The 24371-nt window shown below is 39.5% G+C and overlaps 1 protein-coding gene across 4 annotated transcripts in view; it reads right to left on the reverse strand.

The window, feature by feature from the left end:
- MAD1L1 (mitotic arrest deficient 1 like 1) overlaps positions 1–24371 on the reverse strand; it is a 347495-nt gene that overhangs the window by 321716 nt on the left and 1408 nt on the right. For 2 of the 4 annotated variants that reach the window (XM_038187038.2, XM_038187039.2), the window contains exons 2-9: positions 24146–24299; positions 23526–23666; positions 21627–21806; positions 20351–20475; positions 19593–19674; positions 18234–18364; positions 16840–16954; positions 15823–15884 (exon numbers count right to left, since the gene is read on the reverse strand). In XM_038187038.2, the coding sequence (XP_038042966.1) occupies positions 15823–15884; positions 16840–16954; positions 18234–18364; positions 19593–19674; positions 20351–20475; positions 21627–21806; positions 23526–23666; positions 24146–24295 (986 nt within the window). In that variant the 5' untranslated portion in view covers positions 24296–24299. Of the gene's footprint in view, positions 1–5706; positions 5805–11910; positions 11951–15822; positions 15885–16839; positions 16955–18233; positions 18365–19592; positions 19675–20350; positions 20476–21626; positions 21807–23525; positions 23667–24145; positions 24300–24371 lie in introns of those variants that run through there. The other 2 variants (XM_027469053.3, XM_038187040.1) reach the window with 2 other exon arrangements.

Here is a 24371-nt window from a genome sequence, read left to right on the forward strand (position 1 = left end):
GCTTGAGAAGCATCTCAAAGAAACAGGGCCAGAATTCTGCACTGCTTACAGAACTCGATACCTCCACCATGTTCCATACATAACCTTTGCAAAATCAGGATTAAAATGAAATCACAAAGGCATATGGAAAATAAGTCTCTCAAAAGTAACTTTGCCAATGCTACAGAACAGTGAGCTCCATAGGAAACACTTACTCTTTGCAGTCCTGTGTAAAGTCCAGGATTTCCAAGCTGCCACACCTTCTTTCTACCAAATTCATTAGAATTTTTGCCAGAAAATAAAAAAAAGTCTGCAGACAGCACATGACAGAGAGAAGACATTCTTAAAATTGTGTGACTAATGTTTATGCAGTGCAAAGAGCTCTTTATAACTCTGGGTATGAAAAAAAATGACCACAACCAAAAAAAAAAGGCCATTTTTTCTTCCCCACCAACTTCTACCTTTCATGTCAGCAGATGATCTTTTCAAACAGTATCAGAATAACACAGCATCAGCAGCATGTGCCTTCATGCTAAATCTGCATCTCTCTGCATGGGGATTTTGCTTCCTGTTACACCTCCTTCAAAGAGCAGAACTTGGACAAGCAAATACGTTCTCCACTGGCACTCCTTTTCCCATACAGAGAGACATTCAAAATCCTGAAGTAATGGGCACAATTACTGGAGTGAGAGATTCAAATACATCCTACAAACTCTGCTTCAAACCCAGGGAAGTACATAAACTATCAGAAGTCCCATGTGCACGTTCACCTGAGCTTGTACAGTGATCCACTTTTTTTTTTTTTTTTTTTTTTTTTTAAATTGGGCTTAAAAGAAATGCCCAAACATATAGTTTCTCAGAAAGCAGAAAGGAGGGCTACCTATTGATTGTGTATCAGGGTACTTTGGAAAAGAAGGGGAGGAATATCAGTGCTGAAACAAGTGCTGCCACCCCAGACATCCTCCCTTCAGAAAGCAGAAAGGCTTTAAGTACATGAAACCAGCTCAACTGTGTAGTTACCCTCTAAAATGCCATCAGTTACCTAAATTGGGCTGTGTGGCAGAGAGGAATAAAAATGAGGCAGGGTCAAACCACCTCTAGAATTAATTTGAGGGGGGAAAGGGTAAATTTCAAAAGTGGAAGGGGTTTTATCCCTGCCTTCCCTCACTCTCCTGCAGTCGTCATGGCCCAAAGAGACAGCAGCAGAGGATTCCATTAATAAATATATTTCAACTTCCTTTTTAATGGTGTTAAAAATGTATGCAAATCCATTCATAATTAGGTTTAAAAATTCCATTTCATGGGCTAATCAGACTTCAAAAAACTCAATTTTAGTTTTAATCAGATTTTAACAAGGATATTAAGTCCATTTCGTTCAGAAGAGGGAGAAACGGTGAATTTAACACAAAATGTATTCAAGCTTAGCCCTGGGAGATAATTAAATAAAATTAATTTGGCAAGGGTTGTCTGTAAATGGAAACACTCCAGACAGCAGAGCACGTTTCTGAAGGAAACAAAAGCAGTTCATTACTGTACAAACAGATACAAAGCTTATTGTGCAGACAGGAGGGAACTGCAGCTCTGCCACAACAGCAAGGCAGCCCGGGCCCTCACGCTGCCTCCAACACGCAGGAGCCTGTGGAGGAGAAGGCAGTTATTCCCTAGAAGTGGAAAATGCAGGGTGCAACAGATACAGACCTAATGATCCCAAATCATCAGGTACAGAACGGCGAGAGACAGTTCCTTAAATCATGAGATGCTGCAGTCAAGGCAATCAGTGAGGTTGCTGTCAGGCATCATTTTGTCAAATCCCATGTAGCGGTGGAGTCCCTGCACTACAGGTCTGAGTCTCAGCTTCATACCAGAGGCATCTCAGACACTACCCACGGACTGATATGGGTCTTAAAACTCTGGTAACTGTCTGATATTTCAGTTCTGAAGGACCAAATACTTTGTAGTCCCTGCACACCCTCACACCTCTTTCATACCTCTCCTTCCCCTGGAATCGTGACCATTTTCAAACCACACGGCACCTCCTCGCATCCTCTTGACCTCAATTCTCATGGCAATTCATCTCTGCCTTGCTCTTGGTCACTAATGATTCCTTCCTAGCTGCCTTACCTTGCCCTTTTTCTCTCATTATCTTTTTTGGATCAGCACATTGGCCCAGGGAACGTCTTGTGCTTCCTTATGGAGCAACACAAGTGCATGGGATTATACAAATATGGACAACATAACTTGTGAAAAATATTAACGTTAATACATATAGGTAAATGCCCAGATGACAGATGCAGATCACAAACGACTAACTCTGCCTTGCTATAGTTTGCACAGTCAAGTCCTTCAGCCTTATGCAGGACTTTCGTATCCAGTGTTAAGCATCAGTTTAACCAGCTCCTCAAAAAACTAGCATATGATTATGTCAAACACATCAGCATCTGTCAATCTCAGGCACAGAAGTGCAGATCTTATTACCAGATTTGTCTGGCATTTAACTACTAACATCATATGGTGAAAGTCACTTGTGACAGACACTTAACCAACACACATGATAAAATAAACCAGAAGAGTTGACTAAGGCAAAGTTACAGGTTTAACCCGTACCCTCCAAACTCTACTCAGAGAGACACATCACAGTTGGACAGAGCAGTACAGAATACGGGACAAATATTTTACCAAAAAAGCCACTTTAAATACCTAACTACAGCCAAAAGACTGACATAGAGAAATGGCACGTATATCTTTAGCAGCTATCATCAGCCATATAGACAGGAGCGCACATATTTTCCAAAGTCCTATGTCTACCCAATCAGAACAAAAAAGAAAAAAACACCCACTTTCAGAGCACTTTTTCGCTCTTCCCCTCCACCAGCCTTCCAAATATATCAGTTATTATGAAGTGCCAATTGCATTTCCCCTTGCCAACTACTTGCAGGCAGGCAGGCAAGCCGATAGGTGTTCCGTCACCTTGACGAGTGGGCCAGCTATCCAGAAGGCAGACGATGTCTTTGCCAAAGTTGCACTGGAAAGCATCAGACCAAAATGAAAGGCTTGTCACAAAACAGGCTTGATGCCATCAACCTTGGCTGTTAGATTTGCAGAAAACCACCTGAAGCCACAAAAAGCTTTAACTCTGGGAATACCAAGAGCATACAGACAGAAATGTTATTCACAAATGCACTAGCAAAACTGAGTTAAAGAAATCCTAACTAGGTTAAAGCATTACCTTCCGAACTAAGGCAATAACAGAAGCTGCAAAGTATCACCAAAACCTGTCCAAGGTAACTGATGATGACTTTTCTAATTGAGGATCTTGATATTGAACACATTCTCAAAGGCAGGTACTCTATTTCTGCCCTTCTTAGAAAATTGGTTGCTTGTCAAGCCCTTACAGTACAGCTTCAGAAAGCCACAGGAAGAATGACTGTTTCATTAAAGCAAGAAAAAATATAGCTTGGTCAACTAGGGGAAATCCAGAATTTCATATACCTTCCTATCCAATAGATTTATCTTCCTTTCACACCCTTCCAGAGAGCCTGATGTGTTACTCACATCCGAATATCCCTGGAAGAGAGTATAAACAAGTAACAAGAATTCAAAAGCAATTTCAGAAAAAATGGGCTAGAAAATGGTTCTCATAATAGTTGCCCATCACTGCCCACCAAGAGGCATAGCAACCATTAACTTTGCTGACAAAAGTTGAGAATAACGTGGAGAAAGGAATTGGGTAAGAACAGAGGCAAAGTAGTACTAGAAAAGGAGAGAATAGATGCTCGAGAAATCAAGTGAATAATTTCTAGAAAAGCTGCAACTGCACCTACGTTGGAAGGTCAGGCTCTCCCCTTTTTATTTTTAAATCCTAATTCCATTTTTAGTGAAAGGCAGCAAAAGTCTAATGCTGCTGCAATGTACAGAGGTTTCTAACACACTATTCCATAATGTATCATCCTCTTACAAGAATGCCGTTCTGTAACAGACATGGCTTAGTGAGGAGAAGCACTTCACTGCCTGCTGATGAGCAAGGTGTGTGCACAACACATTTCAGTGCACCAGCAGCCCCGAGGCATTTAACGTTATACAATATAAGAACTTGCACAAATAAGCTTCAGCAATGTGCTCCCTGCATCCTACCTCTGTGGCAGGGAGGGAAAGAAGGTTCCATACACGTCCACCTCACCTGCCTTGGCTACACAGAATAGTTGTTTTATCATCTTCCTGGTGAAAAGGCCTGGCTGTTTCCTTCATGCTATCCTAGCCCCACTCAGTGCTGTGCCTGAGAACAGCCTTAGCTCTAGATTTCAGCTGTCCAGCAGCACCTTGAAAATAACCTCCAGCCAATAACCAGCTCCAGGTGTTTACTAAACCTACCTAGCCACTGAGCCCCCAGCACCTCCCCGTTTTTGCTTTCAAAATGAGAATCTTTCCAATTATCGCAGCCCAGTTCTCATGAGGGCCTGGTTTGGTGCCTGCTCTCACGTCAGGCTGTTCTTCCTGCGGTTCTTCCTCGCCAGCTCAGGGAGAGCAGCGATGCACGCCAACACACCTGCGCAGCACACAGTGCTCAGTACATCAGCACTACGGAGCAACGGGAAGCAGAAGCCACACAGGAAAACTGGATCACAGGTTAAGACAAAAAGTGCTTTCCATTTCATCTCCTCAATCAAATCCACAAAAGAGAAAGGCTTCATTTATAGAAACAGCAGTAATTTATGAATCACCTCTCTGTGCAATGCTTTATAACTCATATATTGTTTGAAATTAAAAAGAAATGCAACTGAAAGAGCATCAAAGTAAAATATTTTTCTATTTATTCTATGCACACGATACATAATGCCTCCCATTTACAGGAGTTTTCACATTAAAAACAGGGAGGACACCAAATAAAATTCTTTATACCTAAGTATAATTCATGCTAACCAAAGTTAACAAATCTTCATTCATGAAGTCTGCTTCACATCTTGCACATTACTCTGGGTCTTATTTGAACCAGGATTCTGTTGTCTCTAACACTGCACCAGACACACATCAGTAACCAACCTGATCCAACAATCTGATACACAGAAATAGCAATTTCTGTGCTGTAAATAATTTTAAGAAACAAATACACTTACACAATCACAGCTAGTTACAGAGAACCTTGAGGCACTTACAACATTAATCTTTTAACACAGAAACATTTCAAGTTCACCACATCTTTCAAAGAACAGTTTGCAAATGTGCAGTGCTTTTGCTACTAGAAGACATTTTTTTTTGTTTTGTTTTTTTCTATCCAAACAATCCACACGCAAATGTATTTTTACAAGCCTACTTCTTTTAATAACACAGCTTATGAGGAACAAAAACATAGCCCAGGTAAATACCTGCTTTGATCAAAAATATTCACTGGCAAAGAGGTCCCAGGGGAGAAAAGACTGAAGCTTAAGGACAAGGCTTACATAACAATATCACAAGGCATTTAAGCTAGCTTGTCAGAGCTAGGAGCATTTTAAAGATGCTGAAAAAATTGAATTTTAATATTCATACGCTTCCATTTTTTTCCCACCCCATCTTGATGCTGCTACGCTAGATACCCTACTAAGTGGGATTAAAAACAAAAAAATTAGAACTTCACTGGCTGATTCAGTACAGAACTCCCCTGATTGCAAACCAAAGACAAATGATTAAAGCAGTATCATCGTGTCACCACCAAAATCCTTGTTCTAGGTATTGACAAGGTTAAGTACTAACCAGAAGCAAATCATTTGCAGAACACCAACAAGATAACCTGCACCAAACTGGTACGGAAAAGCACAAGAGATGATGCAGATCATATTTTTGTCTTACCTACACGGGTAGATAAGGTCTTTTTAATAGTTCAGCATATTTTTTCCAGTAAACTGCGTATTTCTCAACATGAGCAAAGGTCAGCTGTTCTCAGTTCAGGTCCCTGTCCACATCAGGGCATGTTGTTGTACACAAACAGCATGTGGGCAGAAGGATGAACACGACCTACATTTATTCACTAAAAACATTTTTTTCCCCAGTTGCAGTTTTCAAAACCCTGATATTAAATCTCTGCAGTTCCAAACTAAAAATTAATACTTTATTCTTCACATTCTTGAGTCCATCCCTGTGCTGACAGGTTGGTACATACACATTCATGCAAACACAGGACTGAAAAGGATGTTTACATTTAGGTACTGTGAAGTACCTTTCTACTATTAAGCGATCTCTTTCATAACCTTGTGGAGCTTCAACTTCGTGGTAATTTGTGTACTTTTGACTCCACTGGAAGCTGCATCCAGAGCAGTCTTGCCACAGGTTAGAACCTCCATCTAAGTTGTATTTATTGTGAGGCTATAGAGATTTGATTTAAATGCCAATGTTAATCTTCAGCATCGATGGTTCCATCTCTCTCACTGGTATTGATTCCCCTCCCTCCCTTCTCCTCCCCTCCACCCTTCTGTTTCTCAGCAGCAATTACATCTCCTGCCAGGCTTTGCTACAACAGGCCAGCCCTTCTAGTCTCCACTGGCTCATGGGGCTCTCCAGCTCCCACCAGCAACATTTTCTGCATTTAGTTTTTACTATTTTTCTCTTCTAGTCCCTTCTACTGCATGGGTTATGTTTTACAAACTATGCTTGTAAGTGTAGCCTTGTGTTTTGTATCACTGAATTTCGTCCCACTTCATTACTCCAGTCCTTAGGGTCATTCAGTTCTGCACACCCAGCTTTTGAGTATTCATAAATCCTCGGAACTTGGCATCATTAGCCAAGTTTTATCAGCATATACCAATTTTTTGCACCAAAACCATTAATGGAAATATTAAGTAAAGCATATCCTAAGGCTAATCTTTGAGAAATTCTGCTTATCCTTGTATTTTTCTTTCAACAATACTAAATCTATTGCTGCTTAAACAATTCCTTATACACCCCATGATTCTTCTATTAATTTCCATCTTCTCATGCTTGGTTTATATTTTCCCAAATGGCTCTCTTGATCAAATGTTACAAGTCCAATTAAATTGCGTTTTGCTTGACAAGATAATCAATTTCCTAGACAAAGAAAGTTGTTACGTTAGTCTGACTCATCTTGGTACTCCTTGATTCAGTGGTGGAGGTAAATTTCTTGCCCTGTAGATAAAGGCCCACTGGTACAAGGGAGTAGCACAATGTAAGAGTATGAATACTTACTGAAGCATTTTGTTCTGTGTTTGTTTAGAAGAGGCCTCTATATTTTGAAAAGGGTTTTTAAAAAGGGCATTGCTATGCTAAAACAAAAGCATCCTCAGTAAGCAGGTACAGCATCTATTTTAACGTGTTTGTGAAAGTGCCCCTGCACAAACAAAACTTTGGGGATAGATGAAGTGTAATACACTGCACATCTAAGGCAGAAGGAAGGCACAGGACGGCCACAGACCCAGCAGAAGATTTAGAATTGAACCAGGGAAAGATGCTAAAATGGAAATTAAAAGGTAAAATTAAAAACGAGTTAGAGATTACAGTGGTTATTGGGTGTGTGGAGATGACAAGATGAGAGGCTGAATAAAAATCAAGCAGGAGTGTTTGAGCCCTCTGATGGTAGCAAACCATCCCCTTGCTGATTAGTCTCTGCTATTTAAATGATAATTTCACTTTAAGGGAAACAGGACTGCTTAATGTAAGGAAAGTGGCTCTTTGTGAAAGTGTCTGTGCTTTTGAAAGCTTCTCCTTCACAGCAGAGTGAGCACCTGAGTTCAAGCCATTTACACATTACATGGGTCACTACATGCTGGAGGAAAGCAAGCTACCTTTACCCAAATGTTTTTCAACAGCATCTCAAACACTGCTTGCAAGAAATATGGCAGCAACGCAAAATGAAGCACCTAGTAGTGAGTTTCCAGTGGGAAACAAAGCACCTGCTATGCAGGAGGCAACACCAGCACACATTTCTAAAACTACTTATATACCTAGGGGAAAAATAGCCTTAGGCTTATTGGTTTGGGAAATGCAGCTCAATGCAAGCTGGGACAATACTGTAGAATCTGATAAAAAACAGTCAATGGTAAAATAAGTGATATTTTCCAGGGGAAAGGAAAAAAAAAAAAAAAAAAGAAAAGTCTACCATCATCTGCACTTCCAAAATAAAGAATCACCCATCATTTCTTTAATTTCATTATTCTCAGTACAGTTCCTGCAGGCGATCTACCACAGTTCCCTAAATTATTCTTCAACACAGAAGATGGATGGCGTGCTGGTGTCCAACAGTTCTCTCTGTCTCCAGAATGCCAGATCTGTGCTCCTAGAAAGCCAGTCTCTCACTCCTCACAGGGCTTTGAAATGCAAAGAAAGGACAGATGTATTTTTGATGTAAGCTTGCTTACTTATTACTCTGATTTCTCTGATTACACATTACAGCCTGCCTGCCTACGTGTTAGGTGCTGACCCATTACGTTTTACACACTTCTGTCATCCCTTTAGCCTCAAGACCTGATATATTTAAATGGAAATAAAAGCATTAATGTCAATGAAGAAAACCAGTATTTTTGAACATCAGAAAAGTACGGTGTTTGGGGAGAAAATCAATATTGGATAGGAAAATTATAGGGCAGGAGACTGCCCAGCATTTCAGTGAAGTCCTGGCAGGACCAGACCTACACTAAGAAATCTACGAGAAGAGGACACATGGCTGCCATATTAAAACAAAGTTAAACACCATCAGGATGGGAGAAGATTAACCCTGTGCTAAAGCACAGATTTGACGTCAGGCCTCCAAACGTTAACTTGACCTGCACTCATCTATTCCAAAACCCAAGCCTGGCCTGAAGTCCCCCAAAACCACGTTGTGACTACTCTTGAGAACCACAGCTTCAGGTTTTGAGTTGACAAAGGAAACTTTTCTCTCCACCACATGAAAAGCATTCTATAAAGGCAATCTATAAACCCAAGGCACTGCACAAAGTTAAGAATAATGTACATTCTAACATAAAATGATACAGGAGAACAGAAGAGCTTAGTGCAATAGGCCAGCATAGGCTGAATGCCACATTCAACAGGTAACAGACTCCTCCGTGGTTCCCTCTGTAGAGAATGGTGGCTTCAATAAATACACGCTTATTTTGAGACAAATGCAATTAATTTTCTCCTGAAACTTCTACCTCACTTTCCAAACACAAAGATTCCTTTTGGAACTGTTCAGGCACTTCTCCTTCAAGAAGATTTTAAATGCTTCTAATGTGATGCTTACATCTTTTATACACACTTAGTCCTAAAATACTAAGCACGTAACACTTAGTTCTAAATAAACAATGATCCTCCTCACCAGCCCTTCCAATCCTGGCTGTTCATTCCCAACTCCTCAGCCTTGCTTTTGGAACTGCACAGGTATTTCTGCAGCCACCTGCAAACCAGATCAGGGACCTGACCTGGATGAAAGCCGATCCATTTTCCATTCTAGATTGCTTTTTGCTATGCAGGATCACCTCTTCAGCTGCACAGCTAGAAGAACCATAAAGTACCGGGTAGGAACAGCTCATTTTTCACAAGGCACTTGAGTCAGAAATCCCACAGGACTGAAGTGGTGGAACTGCTGTAAGCTGAGCCTAAATTGTCCTGGTAGCACTGTGCATGAGAAATTCACACAACATTCATCTTTGAGCAGAAGCCAGCAGAAATCCTTATTTTGAGGTATTTTGTGGGATATTAGCAACCTGCATACATTTGCCCTGTTCACAGGGTGAATTCTTCAACATTTTTTAAACCTTCAACTTCAGTAGAAGGCTAAGTTTTTTATGCCAAAATTAAGCTTTAAAAAAATAACTCTAAGTTATAGTATTGTGTCCACAGAGGAGAACAGCAGATAATCCTTCCATGAGGTCATGTGAGACCTTGCAACTATGAAAGTTTCTATTGTAAATACACTTATTTGTTTGTTTTGGCTTGGTTTCCCTTCATGAGGTGTTTATCTCCTTTTTTTTTTGTGCCCAGGGAATTCCCACTGTGATGAGACAGCTTGTTTTACATTGGGAATCTTGTCAACACTAGTCGTGCAATTTTCAGTATGTCCACAGATTGTAAATTACAATTATTTACATAAAACTTAGATGCACAAAATGAAGTTTCTATCTCCTTGTACCACATCAATTCTTTTTTTTCTAATTAGAGACCCAACTCGGAAGTAGGGATCTGCCACTATCCAACTTGGGCAAAAATGACCAAAAAAATAGAAATTAGAGTTTAAGTTCAAAGTCAGTGGTAGAATTACAACCAACATCAAACACTTTTAATCAGATTCATTGTGTGATTGGTGACAAAAGACCACAGGGCTACAATAGGCTACTCCAATAAAAATATATCCTTGACTATGGAACAACTGTGCCAGCATTATGGCCCTGCTGGAACTAGCAACAGCAACCCCCCAGTCTTGCCTTGATTGGTTGCAGTTAATTAAGTATCCAGAAACGCATATGAGCAATTCAAATTATTTCAACATGCACTGCTTTGTATAGCTGTCAACAGATTTTTTTTTAAACCAGCAACCACTTATTCATAATGGACATTCAGAGAAAGGTAAATTACTACCTTGTGAGAAAAAAAGAAGATTATGAGCTTCATTCACTACTGCAAAGATATTCAATGCCTTGGATGGGAGAGAGTGCAGAGTAGCTAAGCATAGTTAATCACGATTCAAAAAGGAAAGTAGAGAACTCCAATATTCTCCCTTCTCTCCTATTCACTGAAAAAAAAGAGCACTAATCCACCACTAAATGCAGAATCAAGGAATTTGATTCCCTTTTCCCTCCCTCTCTCCTCCCTTCCCCCCAACTCCAAAAGCAGAATGTGCATAGAAGGACTTCCCGTACTGAGTGTAGCACCTGTGTAATTACAAATTACAACTGTGCTAACCACTGTACTAAATAGAGATGCTTGCCACTTAATTAGACCCTTTCTTAGAGAGGAAATGCATACACATTCACACTATCTCCTCTTCCTAATTGGTCTCAGACATCGCAGGAAGCTAGTCCCCAAGATTTGTCAGCCAGCCAGCCCACAGATGTTTCAGAAAGAAAACCAGGTCAGCATTAACAGGTTCACTTCTCTGGCTCTAGGCGACAGGTCAGCAGATCAGTGTCTGCTGCCTGCAGCTGGCAGGCTCCGCTAAGTGAAAACGGTCCTTAAGCATTGGCCTTGATTCCTGTCAAATCTGCACTTCCCTTTACAGGCCTGGACAGCAAGCACACAAAACAGCTCCACCAGCTTAATGTGATCTCATCGCTGAAGCTAACTAAATTTACCCCTGCAAATTGAACAACGTAGGTGCTCTCCAAAGTCAGCCTTACACCACAGGCAGGCACCAGGGGCCCACGACCTGCCTTCCAGTAAAACTGTAGTAGATGCCACTCGAGAAGGTCCAGACCTTGCCTTTGAGCAGCACAGAGAAATCCATGCACATTATTTTCCTTTCTGCTATGTGAGCCTCACCCTTAATGTCTGTACTGTATTCCACGACACCTCCAAAAATGACAGCTGATTTCTCTCCCCCTTGCTTTGCTGTGATAGGCATGGAAAATAAGAAAACAATTCTGTAGAGTAATATGAACAAAACCTTTTGCTTTGTTTTTCACGCACACACTCCCCCCACCCCGAGCCTGAGCTGACAATACTATTTCCAATATAAAATGGTGCCTAAAAAAGGGAAAGACCTACCTAAATAGTTCATTATCAATATACATGATCATCTTCCAATCACTGATTACACACTAATATGAAAAGCTATCACTGATATAAACAACTGTGCTGTCTATACAAAGATCTTTGAGACCAGGAGGTGAAAATGTGAAAAATTCAAGAGTCAGTGCTTCCAATTAAACCAGTACCAACAAGAAAAAAAGAAAAAAAACATACTTTACTATTTATTCTCTCAAAAAATATATTTAGACTCTCTGAATACTGAAGCTGCTGCTTGTGGCCCACCTGTCAGTCTTCACAAGTTTGCTAAATTTCTCAGCAAAACTTCAGCCTTTGAAAACCTGCAATCGTCTGCCAGCCACTATAGATAAATAACAAAGACAACTTTAGCATTAATCCCTGTCAGCTGCTACCAATGACTATTGTATCTGACTTAATAAACACCTCGTTTTTAAAACATATCTGCTGCAGATCATTTTGCATCATTCAGCAGTGCAGGGTGTGTCTGTTTAGGGATAGCACCATCACCTGGCTAACCTGTTAGGAGACAAAGGCAACAGCCAAACAGACCAGAAGCAGGGGGAAAAGTGGTTATTTAGATGAAAAGCTCATGGTACAAGAACTCTCGTTTTGTATTTGGGTATCTTCTACATGCCACAGAAGGGAAAGGAAGTAAGAGCAGCAACAGTGCTGCTCTCAATGATGCTGTTCTAAGGCTTGGGATAGGGAGAAAAGAATCAGGCTGCAAAAAACTATTAAACCAGATGAAATGAAAAATGCGTGGCGTAAATATAAAGTTTGAGTTAGTTGGAAAAAGCACTGTCATTAGAGAATATGTTCGCATCTTCATGTCATGTTAATATCAGTACCCTAAAAGTAGAAGAAAACGGGCATGGAGACAATGACTGCATTAAGCCATTTTCAAAAGTTTTGATTGCAAAGATGAATGATTTTTACTAGACTAGCTGTCTTCTTCATGTGGCCAGTTTTGTTTTTTTTTTACACCAGGCTGAGGCTGCTGGTCTGAAGCAGAAAGCCAGCTTCCTCCAGCAGCAGGAGAAAGGATGCCATCTCGTGGATGGATCTGTACATTGTCATCAAAATAAACCACCCCCCTTCTCACACACCTAGACAGACTTCCAGAAATAATTTTCTTTTAAATACATGTTGCAAATGGCAGTCAAGAAGCTACCTGGAAAACGTCTAAGCCAGGAGTGCAACTCTGAGAAAAGAATTATGTCTGTCAAGATTTGCCTGGTTCTTCACCAAAGATGATCAACAACTCAACTACACAAATACCGTATTTTGTAGAAATAGAAAGTGAGAGAGAAGGAGAGAAGCTTGCTTTCTCACCATAACTCTTTCCTAACAACAAACTCACACAACAGCCACACTCAGCAAGACTAAACTCAAATATAAGGACCTTCTATTCACAAACCAAGACAACATTAAGTCTTTTCTACTACAAATCCTACAATAGGAGTATCAAGAATGATGGATCAGAAGTGTACAAAATTTGTTAGCAGTGTAACAGTAACAGATACAATGACGACTTAGAAGGGTTCCTGCGAGACAAAATGACATCCAAGATAAAAGTTAGAGCCAACTACATTGTCAAGTAGGCAGTAAAAAGATCAAGATATCAAGAGGATATAACTGAAAACAAAAAGATTATGTGGATTCATAATGTATATGCACAGACCCTACATATATATATATATATATATATATGGCACGTATTATTTTCTTGTCTGCACACCATGCAGCTTACAAGTGTATTACATAATATTTGTGTACGGCATAATTCCAAGAGCAAATTCTGCAAAGAACACTACATAACAGCAATGCAAACACACTCGTATGCTCTAGAGCTAAAATGGATAAGCAGTCTTTGCCCCCAAAGTTTATGAGAGCAGGAGGGAAAACCTAGGAGCTTCCCAGCAGAAGAAGCTGAGTACATTCCCTTACCGTCTGGCATGGGAGGGAATCCAGAACTGGCAAACATAAATATAGCCTTTGAGTAAACTGTTAATGAACTTGCTTTTTCCCAAAAGGTAAAGTATTATAAAACACTTAGCTCTTTCAAAGTTCCCAAAAAGAGACTAGTACTAAAACAGTAGGATTACCACTCCACTCCTCAAAGCTGCATCTTCTTTCCAAGTGCTTTTACATAAAATTAGACTCACAAATCTGATTCTAAGCCAATCTGACAAAAAGCCTGCTGGGACTAGGCAATCAGTGAACAAAAAACATCTAGTGGAGACACAGAACAAGCCCCGTGGAAATGCTGGAGGAAATGAAAAAACATCCTCTCCTAACATGCCACAGGCTGTACATGCTTCCCTTCCATTTTCTGTACCAATGAAAAAAGTGATAAGAAAACATGAGAAGTCCTAATGCACTCCCTCCCTTCTTCCTTGATGATCTAGTTATTAGCAAACAGCACATCACCCTGGTTCTCTGGAACAACCATCCAACTTCTTATTTTCTTCTACTGTGAGATGGGCAATTAATTTTTCCTCAAGCTCTCGCCTACAGCATACGTCAGGAACCTGACTAGGACAGTGATCTCTCATCTTCATATTCCTGATCAAAAATGAACAGAACTCATGCCATAAGAAGTCTGAGCAAAAAAAAAAAAAAAAAAGCATGGGGAGGTAATCACCCAGTTCTACTTGCTACAATTGCATGCAAAAGATGATTTTTCCCCTCAAGAGCAATTCCCTTTTCTGAATGAGAAGATACCATTAATAGCACTAAACAATATGGCCCAATCAAAAACCTAACACTTTAGAGCGAATATTCTGATTTTAAATGAAGGAGTTATTAGACTTCAACAGGCAGAATCACTTGGTTCCATTTCTCTCCCACTGTGAAATTACCTCATTAAACCTTTAACAGCTTGAGGTAAGTAAAAAGCTTTTACTCCACTGTCTGATGGAACAAGTTTTGTGAAAAGGATTCATACTATTTCTGTCCATTCTCTGCCATTGGAGATTTAGCACAATTCAAACTTCATCTAAATGCATGTATCCTCATCAGAAGCTGGAGAGAATCTCAAGCATGCTACCTACCTGCAGGCCTCTAGAAAAGGTTTCATTTTCCCAATTAAAGACAAAACACTGAGAAACTTAAGGGGGCTTTCCCCTGTTGAACACAAGTGTCTTTTACATGATGCAGTAGCGTGCCCAAACCACAGGTGCATATCCAAACACTCCTAGCTCCAAATAATCCCAGCAGTCTGCAGATATGAATCAGGCACGTGGAATGAATGTAATAAAGAAACAATCGGTATAATTAGGTTTTGCGGTACATGCTGCTGCTCAGAGCATGAACCAATATTAAAGGCAGCCTGTGCAAGACTGCTCATATCAAAACATTTCTTAAAGAAGCATCTCTACATCTAGCACAATAATGCAAATATTTATAGAAAATAAAACAGTGCTGAAATATATGACACACAAAAACACCGTATCTACACAGAGAACCTTCTGCAGTGGAAGAAAAAAATATCAGAAGATTCACCATTTCCAGCCCTTCGTTACACCACAGACATACCAGAGACCTTTAAAAAAGCTGGTCCAATGTTCTAGACATCAAAAAGTTGCCTTTGTGTACCATTACTTAACTAGCTGGTTTTAAAATGCACCAGTTGGTGGCTTGCTTGGTGGGTGTTGTGTTTTTTTTTTCTCCATTTGTAAGAAAATGAGTTTATTCCATTTCTTATTAGATAAAACAAAAAAGCAGTCGTTAATCTAGTCAGGTACTTGAAGGAAGAAATGTCAAAACATGATCTGGAAGTTTATTTTGATATCCAAATCTCAAAGAAAACATATTTATAATAATTTATCACAAGTAACCTCATTCATTTCTCTGGACACATCAAACAATTCTCTAAGTTTTCTTATTAAGCAAGCAGAATCTCTACCTAAACACAAATGTAGCTATATGCAAGAAGTTCAAAGAACTCGCAATTAATTGCAGTCACCAGAGACACTTGTCAAGCTGCCTTGGTGAAAAATACTTCTTAACAGGATGTTATCTTACTGCTCTTTTTATTTATACTAAGTACTAGAAGAGCTTCCACATGAGGAAGAGACAGTAAGAAAGCATGACTAACATACTTCAGGTGTCCCAATGACTAAGAGGACAGGAAAGTGGTTGAAATGTTTTACCTCCAATGCTGTGAGCGCATACCTGATGTTCAAGCCAGTACTCTGGTCCAGTTTCTCCCAGCTTTTTAATTTTCCCAGAAGTTTCTAAAGTATAGAGCAAAAGAAAAGTTTGAGACAGATGCATGTTCTAACGGCTCATTTTTTACAGTTTTCTCATAATTCTCATTCAAACTCAATGTTTTCCACCCATGGATTTCACTATCTTCTTATCTAGCACATCTGGGTTGTTATTCTCCTGCCCTCAGTCATTTTCCTAGTCACCAACACTTTGTGACACATGGAACCCACCCTATGTTTCAGCTCTCTCTGTTATCCAGCTCTATGAGCTACTACCACTGCACTAGACCTTGATAGACTAGACTCTTTGTAGAGGGGAAGAAAACGAGTTTCAATCTCAACATTGATACTTCAGCAGCCAAATTAAACTGTCCACTTCTCTTCCCATTTTTCCTATAGCTTCTTTATTTTCAGTCAGTACCAGATCATGCTATCTAAAACCAATCAGACACCAGCATAGTCTGTAAAATCATTATGTTTATACATTTAGGTTGATCTCTTCATTTATATATGTTTGATATATGGTGGGATGGAGACAAGACAATTATAGTCATCTGAGACCACATTCTGGCCTTTGTCAGCAATGCAATTGGGTATCAAGGTTCTTACTACATGCCTGTTCAGTAACATCAGGTTTGGGTAGAGCTTAATAAAGAAAGAAGAAAGGGGGGAAATAAAAAAAATAAAAATAAAAATAAAAGAGGCATTTCCAGCAGAAGACAACAAGGCCAAAAAAAGACACTACAATGAGAGGTTCATTTCAGATAACCTTCAACTCAACAGCAGACTTCCTTTTGCCTTTTTCTCCTTCACTGTCATAGCTTCCCTCCTGTTGACATTTAACTTTGGGAATGCCTGGCTTGAACTCACCACTTACAACACACATCTGAACCAAGACAACACAGGATGAGCCTAGGAGACAGGAAGGACAGGCAACAAAGGAAATGCCATTCTGCTCATCCAAACATTCCTAGCTCCTCACCTCATTTTCCAATTCAACAGTCACTAGCTGCGCTTGGACTTTCTCATAGCGTTCCAGTTTTCTCTGAAGACCTTCTACCTCCTCTTTAAGCAATCCATTGTTTTCTTTCATCTCCCTGTGGTGAAAAGACAAAACAACAATTGAAAGCCATGCAATTCCATTTGCTCTGACAAACCTGCAGATACACATGTAATTACAATGGAATCATACATATGACATTGTGCAGACATTATGACATTGAACCGACTCGCTTCTATAGCCTTCACTGCAAAGCTGTTGCTACAAAAAAAAACGCAGCTTTAGTGAACTGGATTTTTTCACTATAAGCACCATCCTAATTATGTCCAAACAACCTGATGCTTTGTGTCAGCTTTACTGATTGGCAAAACAGCATGAAAGCTAGCAAGATTCCCAACTCTGATCTTCAGTCAGGCTGAATGCAGGGTTGGAACACAGCAAGCGGTACACACTCAGGCTTTTTTATACTCTGTGATGGCTGAGCCAGTATTGAGACTGCTTGCTTTTACCTTAATAGAGGCGTGCAAGTGTGAGATAAACTGTTTATAAAAAATAGACCTCTACATTGTTCATACCATGACTTTGTGCACGAAAACAAGAATGAGAAAAAAGAGTCCACAGTAAACAAAAATGATAATGAAACACTAACAAGAACAAAGTCAAGGGAGACTCCTTAATTTTAGCATAAGAAAAAGCTGGAAAGATCAGACAATCATGTAATTTAGACTTTTTTTTTCTAAACGTACCTGAAGATGGAAAGAAAGTTCAATTTTCAAAAAAAAGTTTTATGTTTATTTCATAGTACATATAAACTTCATTTTTTAAAGTAATTACCACTTTAGAAACCCAGAAACAGTCTGCTCTACCAGGGGCTATATCAAAGTGTTTAAGGAATTTAAACAACTTCCCAAACATTATGCTAGAACAAGAGGTCTTTAAAATAGTGGTAACAAAACTAAGCAGTAGAAGCTATTACAGAAATGTAAAGCTGTCTTCTTTCTACAAGTATTTCTTTCCCAAACCTGGACAGAGTTCATCACTATCTTTAAACACTGAATGTTGTTATTACACATAGATACCACCACCCAAAATGATCAATATTTGTTCTGTGAGGCTTTTGCTGTGTTCAGGAAGATTGCCCAGATCTTGTTAAAACCTCTCACCTAGTAACCATCACAGCACTGCTCAATTTATATGCAGTATTTACATGAAACATTTAAACTTCCTTCTGAACTTTCCCATGTGGAAGTATAGCATCGTGCCACATTGTAAACCATGTAAGCCTAAGAAAGGGATTTCAAAGTGCATATAGTGCAATTGTAAAAGCTACAGAAGGACAGAAGATAACCCTCTCAACAACTGAACCCTTCTTTCACCTGAAGTAGGCATTTTCTTCTCTAAGTTGACGCAATTCACGCTCCATTTTGGGGAAACGGGCCAATTCTACCTTCATGTTCTTGACAATTACAGCATCATGCTCCTGCTGGGAGAACTTCTGTTCCAGGTCCTGGAAAACAGATGACAAGAGGACAGCAATGATTAACTTGGAACCCTTAAGGACTACATCTCCGCTGTGCTTTTTAAACTTTAATCAATGACTTGATGAACAAAGTTAGAATGGACCTCAGTTGGTCACCTAATCCAATCCATAGCTCAAAGCAGGGATGACACACACTTGTTACAGCTGTAACACCTTGGATGGCCTCTCCTCTACACCTTTCTGTTAACTTTAAATTCCTAAGGAAAAAGTAATACTAGTTAAATCAATAAAATGCCCTTCTATCAACAAAGCTATATCCCTGATTTTCTTGTCTTTTCTCCCTCCACAAATTAAGTGTTAAGATGGGCACTTGGATAGCCTTGAAGAACGAGGAATTAAAAGAAATGCAAATATACGTTTTATAATTATGGTAAACATTTATTATTTTGGGGGGGATGAGGCGAAACAACATTTATTTAGAGCAGTAATGTAGTCTGACACCTTGTTTCCCCACCTTTCCTTCCCATGGTTCTGCCTACAGCAGGAAGTCTCCTCTTGCAATCACAAAAATCAGAAATGAGATTGTCTTTCAGCATAGCTTTGCTTTACAGCAACCACAGGCAATGCCATAATCAGCATCTGTTCAAAGCAGAGTAACTCTCTACATCTGCCTCTCCCAGGAAGATAAAAAGCAAGTGGCAAAGACACTCCCACCAACCTACATGCTAATTTGAAAGGACATAAAACATCTCTGCACTTATATGTAAGTCACTACATTTTTAAAAGCTTTGCAAGCAATTGCAGTTTTTAAGAGAGCTAAGCCCAGCTCCAGAGGAAGGATTTTCTGGGAAGCAGAAACTAACCATACCTGCTAGGTTCATCCCCCACCATTATAAAAAAAAATGCTTTAGAATAATAATGCCCTGGTCCCAAGATCAAACAAACCATTCATCCAGACAGAATACTGCATAAGGATATGCTCTCTTCAGAGAAAGCATAAGTGTGCTGTTTTCTTGGTTTTTCTTCCCCAAAGAAATGATACAACAAAGGTGAAAAGTATCATATTAGGGCTAATTGTAGAGATTGGATATAGCCAATCTCAGTTCTTGCAGGCCACCAGATCAGATTCTTACATGACAAACTAACCTTTTATTTCTGCAATAGGTTTTTTTTTAAAAAAAAAAAAAAAAATTGTTTTGTTCTTACGTTGAAGAAATTAAAAACTAAAGGTTTATATAGGCCACAATTTCCTTACCTTAATTTTCTGTTCATATTCTGCCAGTAGGGACTGGCTTGCTTGCAACGTCTGGATTTGTTGATTAGCTTCTTGCCATTTTCTATGAGATGTAGACACAAGAGACAGTCAGCACCCAGGAATTATGTACCAGAAATAAGCCACATGCAGAATTATCAGCTGCACAAACATTTCCAACCACCACTAACAAAGTATATGGCACTATTATGTAATATTATCTCACGCTGCTTCATACTCACACCATCTTCCTCTAATTCAGAGGAGAAAAGATACATTTTTACTGAAATGATGCATCTTGAAAAATATTTTAAAAATAATAATCAAGTCACCTTCATTCTGAAACCAACAAATAAACACTCACAGTAAATAAGAAGTAAAAACAAGGAAAGCAAGGAAAAACACTAGTACCTTTCAAGTACCCCTCAACTGAGATTTATGGCTTGACATTTTTGTTCCATTCAGTCTATAAAACTCAGATTAGCCTTTCCCACCCACCTGCCTTCTGTTAACTCTCCCGTATGAACATGAGACATAACTGAGACAGATTTTAAGCTTGAGTATTTTCCTCCTCAAGGTACAAATAAATTGCTCCTCAGAGCTAGTTTCAAGCAACAGTTATAACCTGCACATCCAGATCAAAGAACCCCTTTGAAGAGGGGAAATCAAACACTGTTGAAAGTTTTCTGAGTGACAACATCTGCACAAGGCTGAAGTTCCATTTGCCTTCTTCTCCCTACAGTTATTCAGCCCCTGCTTACTTATGTTGAACATCCAGCTGTTCCATCAGCTCTTGCTTCTGAGAGTCTTGGCTTGTCATCTGCATCTCTTGATTCATTATATTCCTTTGCAGCTCAGATATTTTCCCTTTTAATATAGTGATTGTCTGAATCAGTGGAAAGAAAATACACAGAATGCCTATGAGCCTCCAAGCTGGAGATTATGGATGGTAATACACAGAAGTCACTAACCCAACTAAAGAGCACAAACTGGTTTTAGACACAATCCCAGATTCTTGCAAAACCTTCAGACCTTCAAGTTCACCTCAGAACAAAGGCAAAAAAAAAAAAAAAATTTAGTTGCTTTCATCTGTACCCAAATCGTTATTCCCATTACCTAATACGCAGGTGACCTCAAACTGGCATGAAAAATATTGAGCTTTAAAGCTAAATGATGTTAATATACAACAATACATATTAAATCTAAAAATTATCCCACAAACATTCCAAACACATTTTTTCTGGGTTTCAAAATGGAAAATGTCTGGGTTTGCCTCAGCCAAATAACAGAATATTACGCTTTCCTTAGAAATCTGAAGCCAATGCCCTTTAAAATTTAATTCTAAACTCCAAAGAAAAAGTCAGGCAGAGATTTGTTTCAAATAGTCATTACTTAGCTCCCTTTAACAGAGAAAAACATGAAAAAAATCTCAAAACCTGACAATCGTAAGGTGCTTTCTAGACAGAGAAACATGCAGGATTTATCTTGATACTGATAGATATGGAAATAAAAAGTAGAAATAAAACCACTTCACACATTTCTTACATGCATTTAGTTTCTCTCACATGCTGTCATTGTCTCTGTTTTTATCACTGATAACTGCTGTGCTAAACATTATCGATGGGATAAAGCACCTGAACATATTTCCTGTGACACCTAAGCAAGAGGAAGGCTTAAGGACTTAGTGGTTATTGATCCACAGCTGGTATAGAAAAATCAAAACAGAAAGTTACAAACAAACCAGCTGAACTTAACTATAAGGACATCTGAAAAGGCTGAGGGTTGAAAAGATGGTCTGTTCATCCAAAATCCAAAAGAACTGAAACTATTATCCAAGCATTCATTTTACAGCAAAACACGTGGGTATGTGTTTGGAAACACCCTGTGTATAACTGGCTCCTATAAACTGGCTTCTAAGCCTAGATGCAGCATCTTGCCCTACATTTTTTTTTTAAACCAGAAAGGCCATTTTCAGTTCACAAGAACTGCAAAGTCACCTGAAGCTATGAACAGATTAGAAAACGACTCCGTTCTTACTTCATTAGCTTCAGCTAATTTGCTCTCCTTCTCTTGCAACTTCTTACTCATTGTCTCCATGCTCTTCTTATAGGATTTGTTCATCTCCATTTGCTCTTTCAGTTTATTTTCAGCTTCTGTTTCCCTTTCCTGATACTGCTTTATGCGTGTGAGCAGCTCCTGGTTACGGTCAGCCTCTCGCTTGCAAAGAAAAAAATATAAAAAGAGACATAAGAAGAAAGTAGCACAAAGGTGAAGCCCTTTCTGCTTCCCTTGTCTCTGTTCCTCATTACTGTGGTCACCACAGCACCATCATGAAGCAATGTTACTCAGACCATAGCTTTTAACACCTCCACTGGCAAGGTCAAAATCTTACCACCAGCAACTCCACATCAAGGAATTACCCAGGGCAACAGAGATAGAAAATAGAAAGTGTTCTGCAGCCTTTTAGAGGCTTGAGTATCAGAACACAGACAGGGCCTCACAGACTCCACTGCACACTCTACGGCATATGAAAGATGAAAACATTTGGTAGCCCAATTTAAAAATAACCCACATAGAGCAAGTTTATTTGAAGAATCTCAGAATTCAATTGTTGGGTTAATAGGACAAACTTCCCTCTGCAACTTCTGGTAACTGTATTGAGGCTATTTAACAGAAAAGCAAACAGGTTTCAATGCACAGTATTACCAACGAATATAACCAGTATTTTTGCACTGACAACCTTTCATATAGCTTTTCACTTTAGTCCTACCACAAATTGATTACCACTTATTTAAAAACGTGTCGTAAATTGCTTTGCTAATCAAAGCAAATCAAGATGCAGATTTACATAGTAAGCAAGGATTACACAAAGCGATGTGAGGTTCCTAAAACCAATATCCACATGACTCAAAAAACACAGCATCTGAGCAGGGTAATTATCACAGTACTGGATTAGTGCTGCTCTCTTTTTTGTACTAGTATTGCAAGGGTTTAAGTGACTGACTCAGCTAGATTCCGGTTTGAACTCTTCAGGGCTTAATCCTAAATCACCCGACTTCAGACAAGAACAAGAACATTAGTCACTGACCTGCTATTTCACAGTTACACACTAAACCTGTCACCCGACACCCTTTTAAATTATTTTTAAAAAGGGGGGTGGTTTTTTTTAAATAAAAATAAAAATAATAATTAATCAGCTGCATATAAGGCCTTTAGAATCCTACAGAACCCACGGCTCTACTGCTTATTTCAGTGACAGAGTTAAGCAAATATAAAACTGGAAACCAAGAAGAGCTCACGGATCAATGCAAGCTCTCTTGTGTGACAGTGCACGGTTGGCATTGCTGTCATTCCAGTTAATTACAGCCACACAATCTAAATGCTTGCAATTGTGCCAGCAGAGGTTTAAATTCATCTGGGAGAAAAATGCTTAAATACTTCTGGAAGAAACAAGTAACAAATCCCTTTTGTTACTGCTACCCAGGACAGCTTCAATGCTAAGTTAACAGAACCTAGTGATGAGATCATCAGACAGCTCAAGGATCAAACACCATCTGATGTTCACACTGGCCTTGTCTACTTTAGCAAGTAGTGCAATGCGCTGCAAAGGGGTCTGCAGAGCAAAGCAGCAGTTGGTGCTAGGAACACCAACACCATTTTCTTTGCAGGAGCATTTACCACAGATTAGCTCAACTCTTGCTCTGTAGACTGAGTGTCCGTTAGCAGCTGGAGTGCACTATGCTTGCTCCTGGACTGCATCTTTCACTTCAGTTTCCTCCAAAAAGAGCCTAGCATGCATACTGTGCGACACAGCACTACAAACCAAAACACAGCACGTGAGAACAGTCAGAAGCATTTCCCTGATCCGAACTGGAACACCAACACAGATGCGCTACGTGTGTTCTGACTCAGGCCTGTGTCACCTGTCATCCTTACCTCATAGTTTCTGGCATTGGTATTAGCTGCTTTCTCCAGCTCAATGCGAGCTCGTTTGTGGCTAAGCTCCATCTGCATCTTCTCTCGTTCCACCTGCAGGAGTTGGGATTTGGAGTGGATCCGCCCAGCTTGTTCTTCCAACTGCCCAGTGCATGTGAAAAGGGACAGTACACACCATTAACAGCACTGCGATAACGTTGTTATCTCCTACCCTACACTATTCAGCTGATAACTGCACATTACAAATTACAAGGAAACTATCACCACATTTGTGGTCCTTGTCTTTTCACACATATTTTAAGTTGCAATAAGAAAAAAAGCTACAATTTAATTTTCCAAACTGGTATGCAGACATAATTGCTGGGAAAAAAAATCAAAGGACCCTTTTTTTTTTTTTTTTTAACAGGGCAGAAATATGTACAAGTCTGACATTTCAAAGAGAAATTAAAGATTCTAGGATGTTCACAAAAACAAACTTCTGTTCCTGAGCATGCATGAGCAGCAATTTTAGGAAGACTGGTCAGATATCAGTGAAACCAATTCTGATGCTTAAAACCTGAAGGAGTCTACAACCGTGCTGAAGCAATACCGCAGGCACCAGTAAACTAAGGACACCTCACCTGCACCCTCTGCTGGTACTGCATCTGCAAGGAGTTCTGAGACGATCCTGGTGTAGCCTGCCCAGACATCCCCTCTATACGCTGTGAAATGAAGTTGTTGAAGGATCTCAGGGTGGAGATGACAGTGGTGTTATCGTCCAAGTTCTCCATGGCTCTGGAAACACACAGAAAGTTGTCAGCAAAAAAATAAAAGAAAATACATTGCTGCCCTGAAGTATCACTAAAT

The sequence above is a fragment of the Anas platyrhynchos genome, chromosome 15 (assembly GCF_047663525.1).
Source record: "Anas platyrhynchos isolate ZD024472 breed Pekin duck chromosome 15, IASCAAS_PekinDuck_T2T, whole genome shotgun sequence".
Lineage (NCBI taxonomy): Eukaryota > Metazoa > Chordata > Aves > Anseriformes > Anatidae > Anas > Anas platyrhynchos.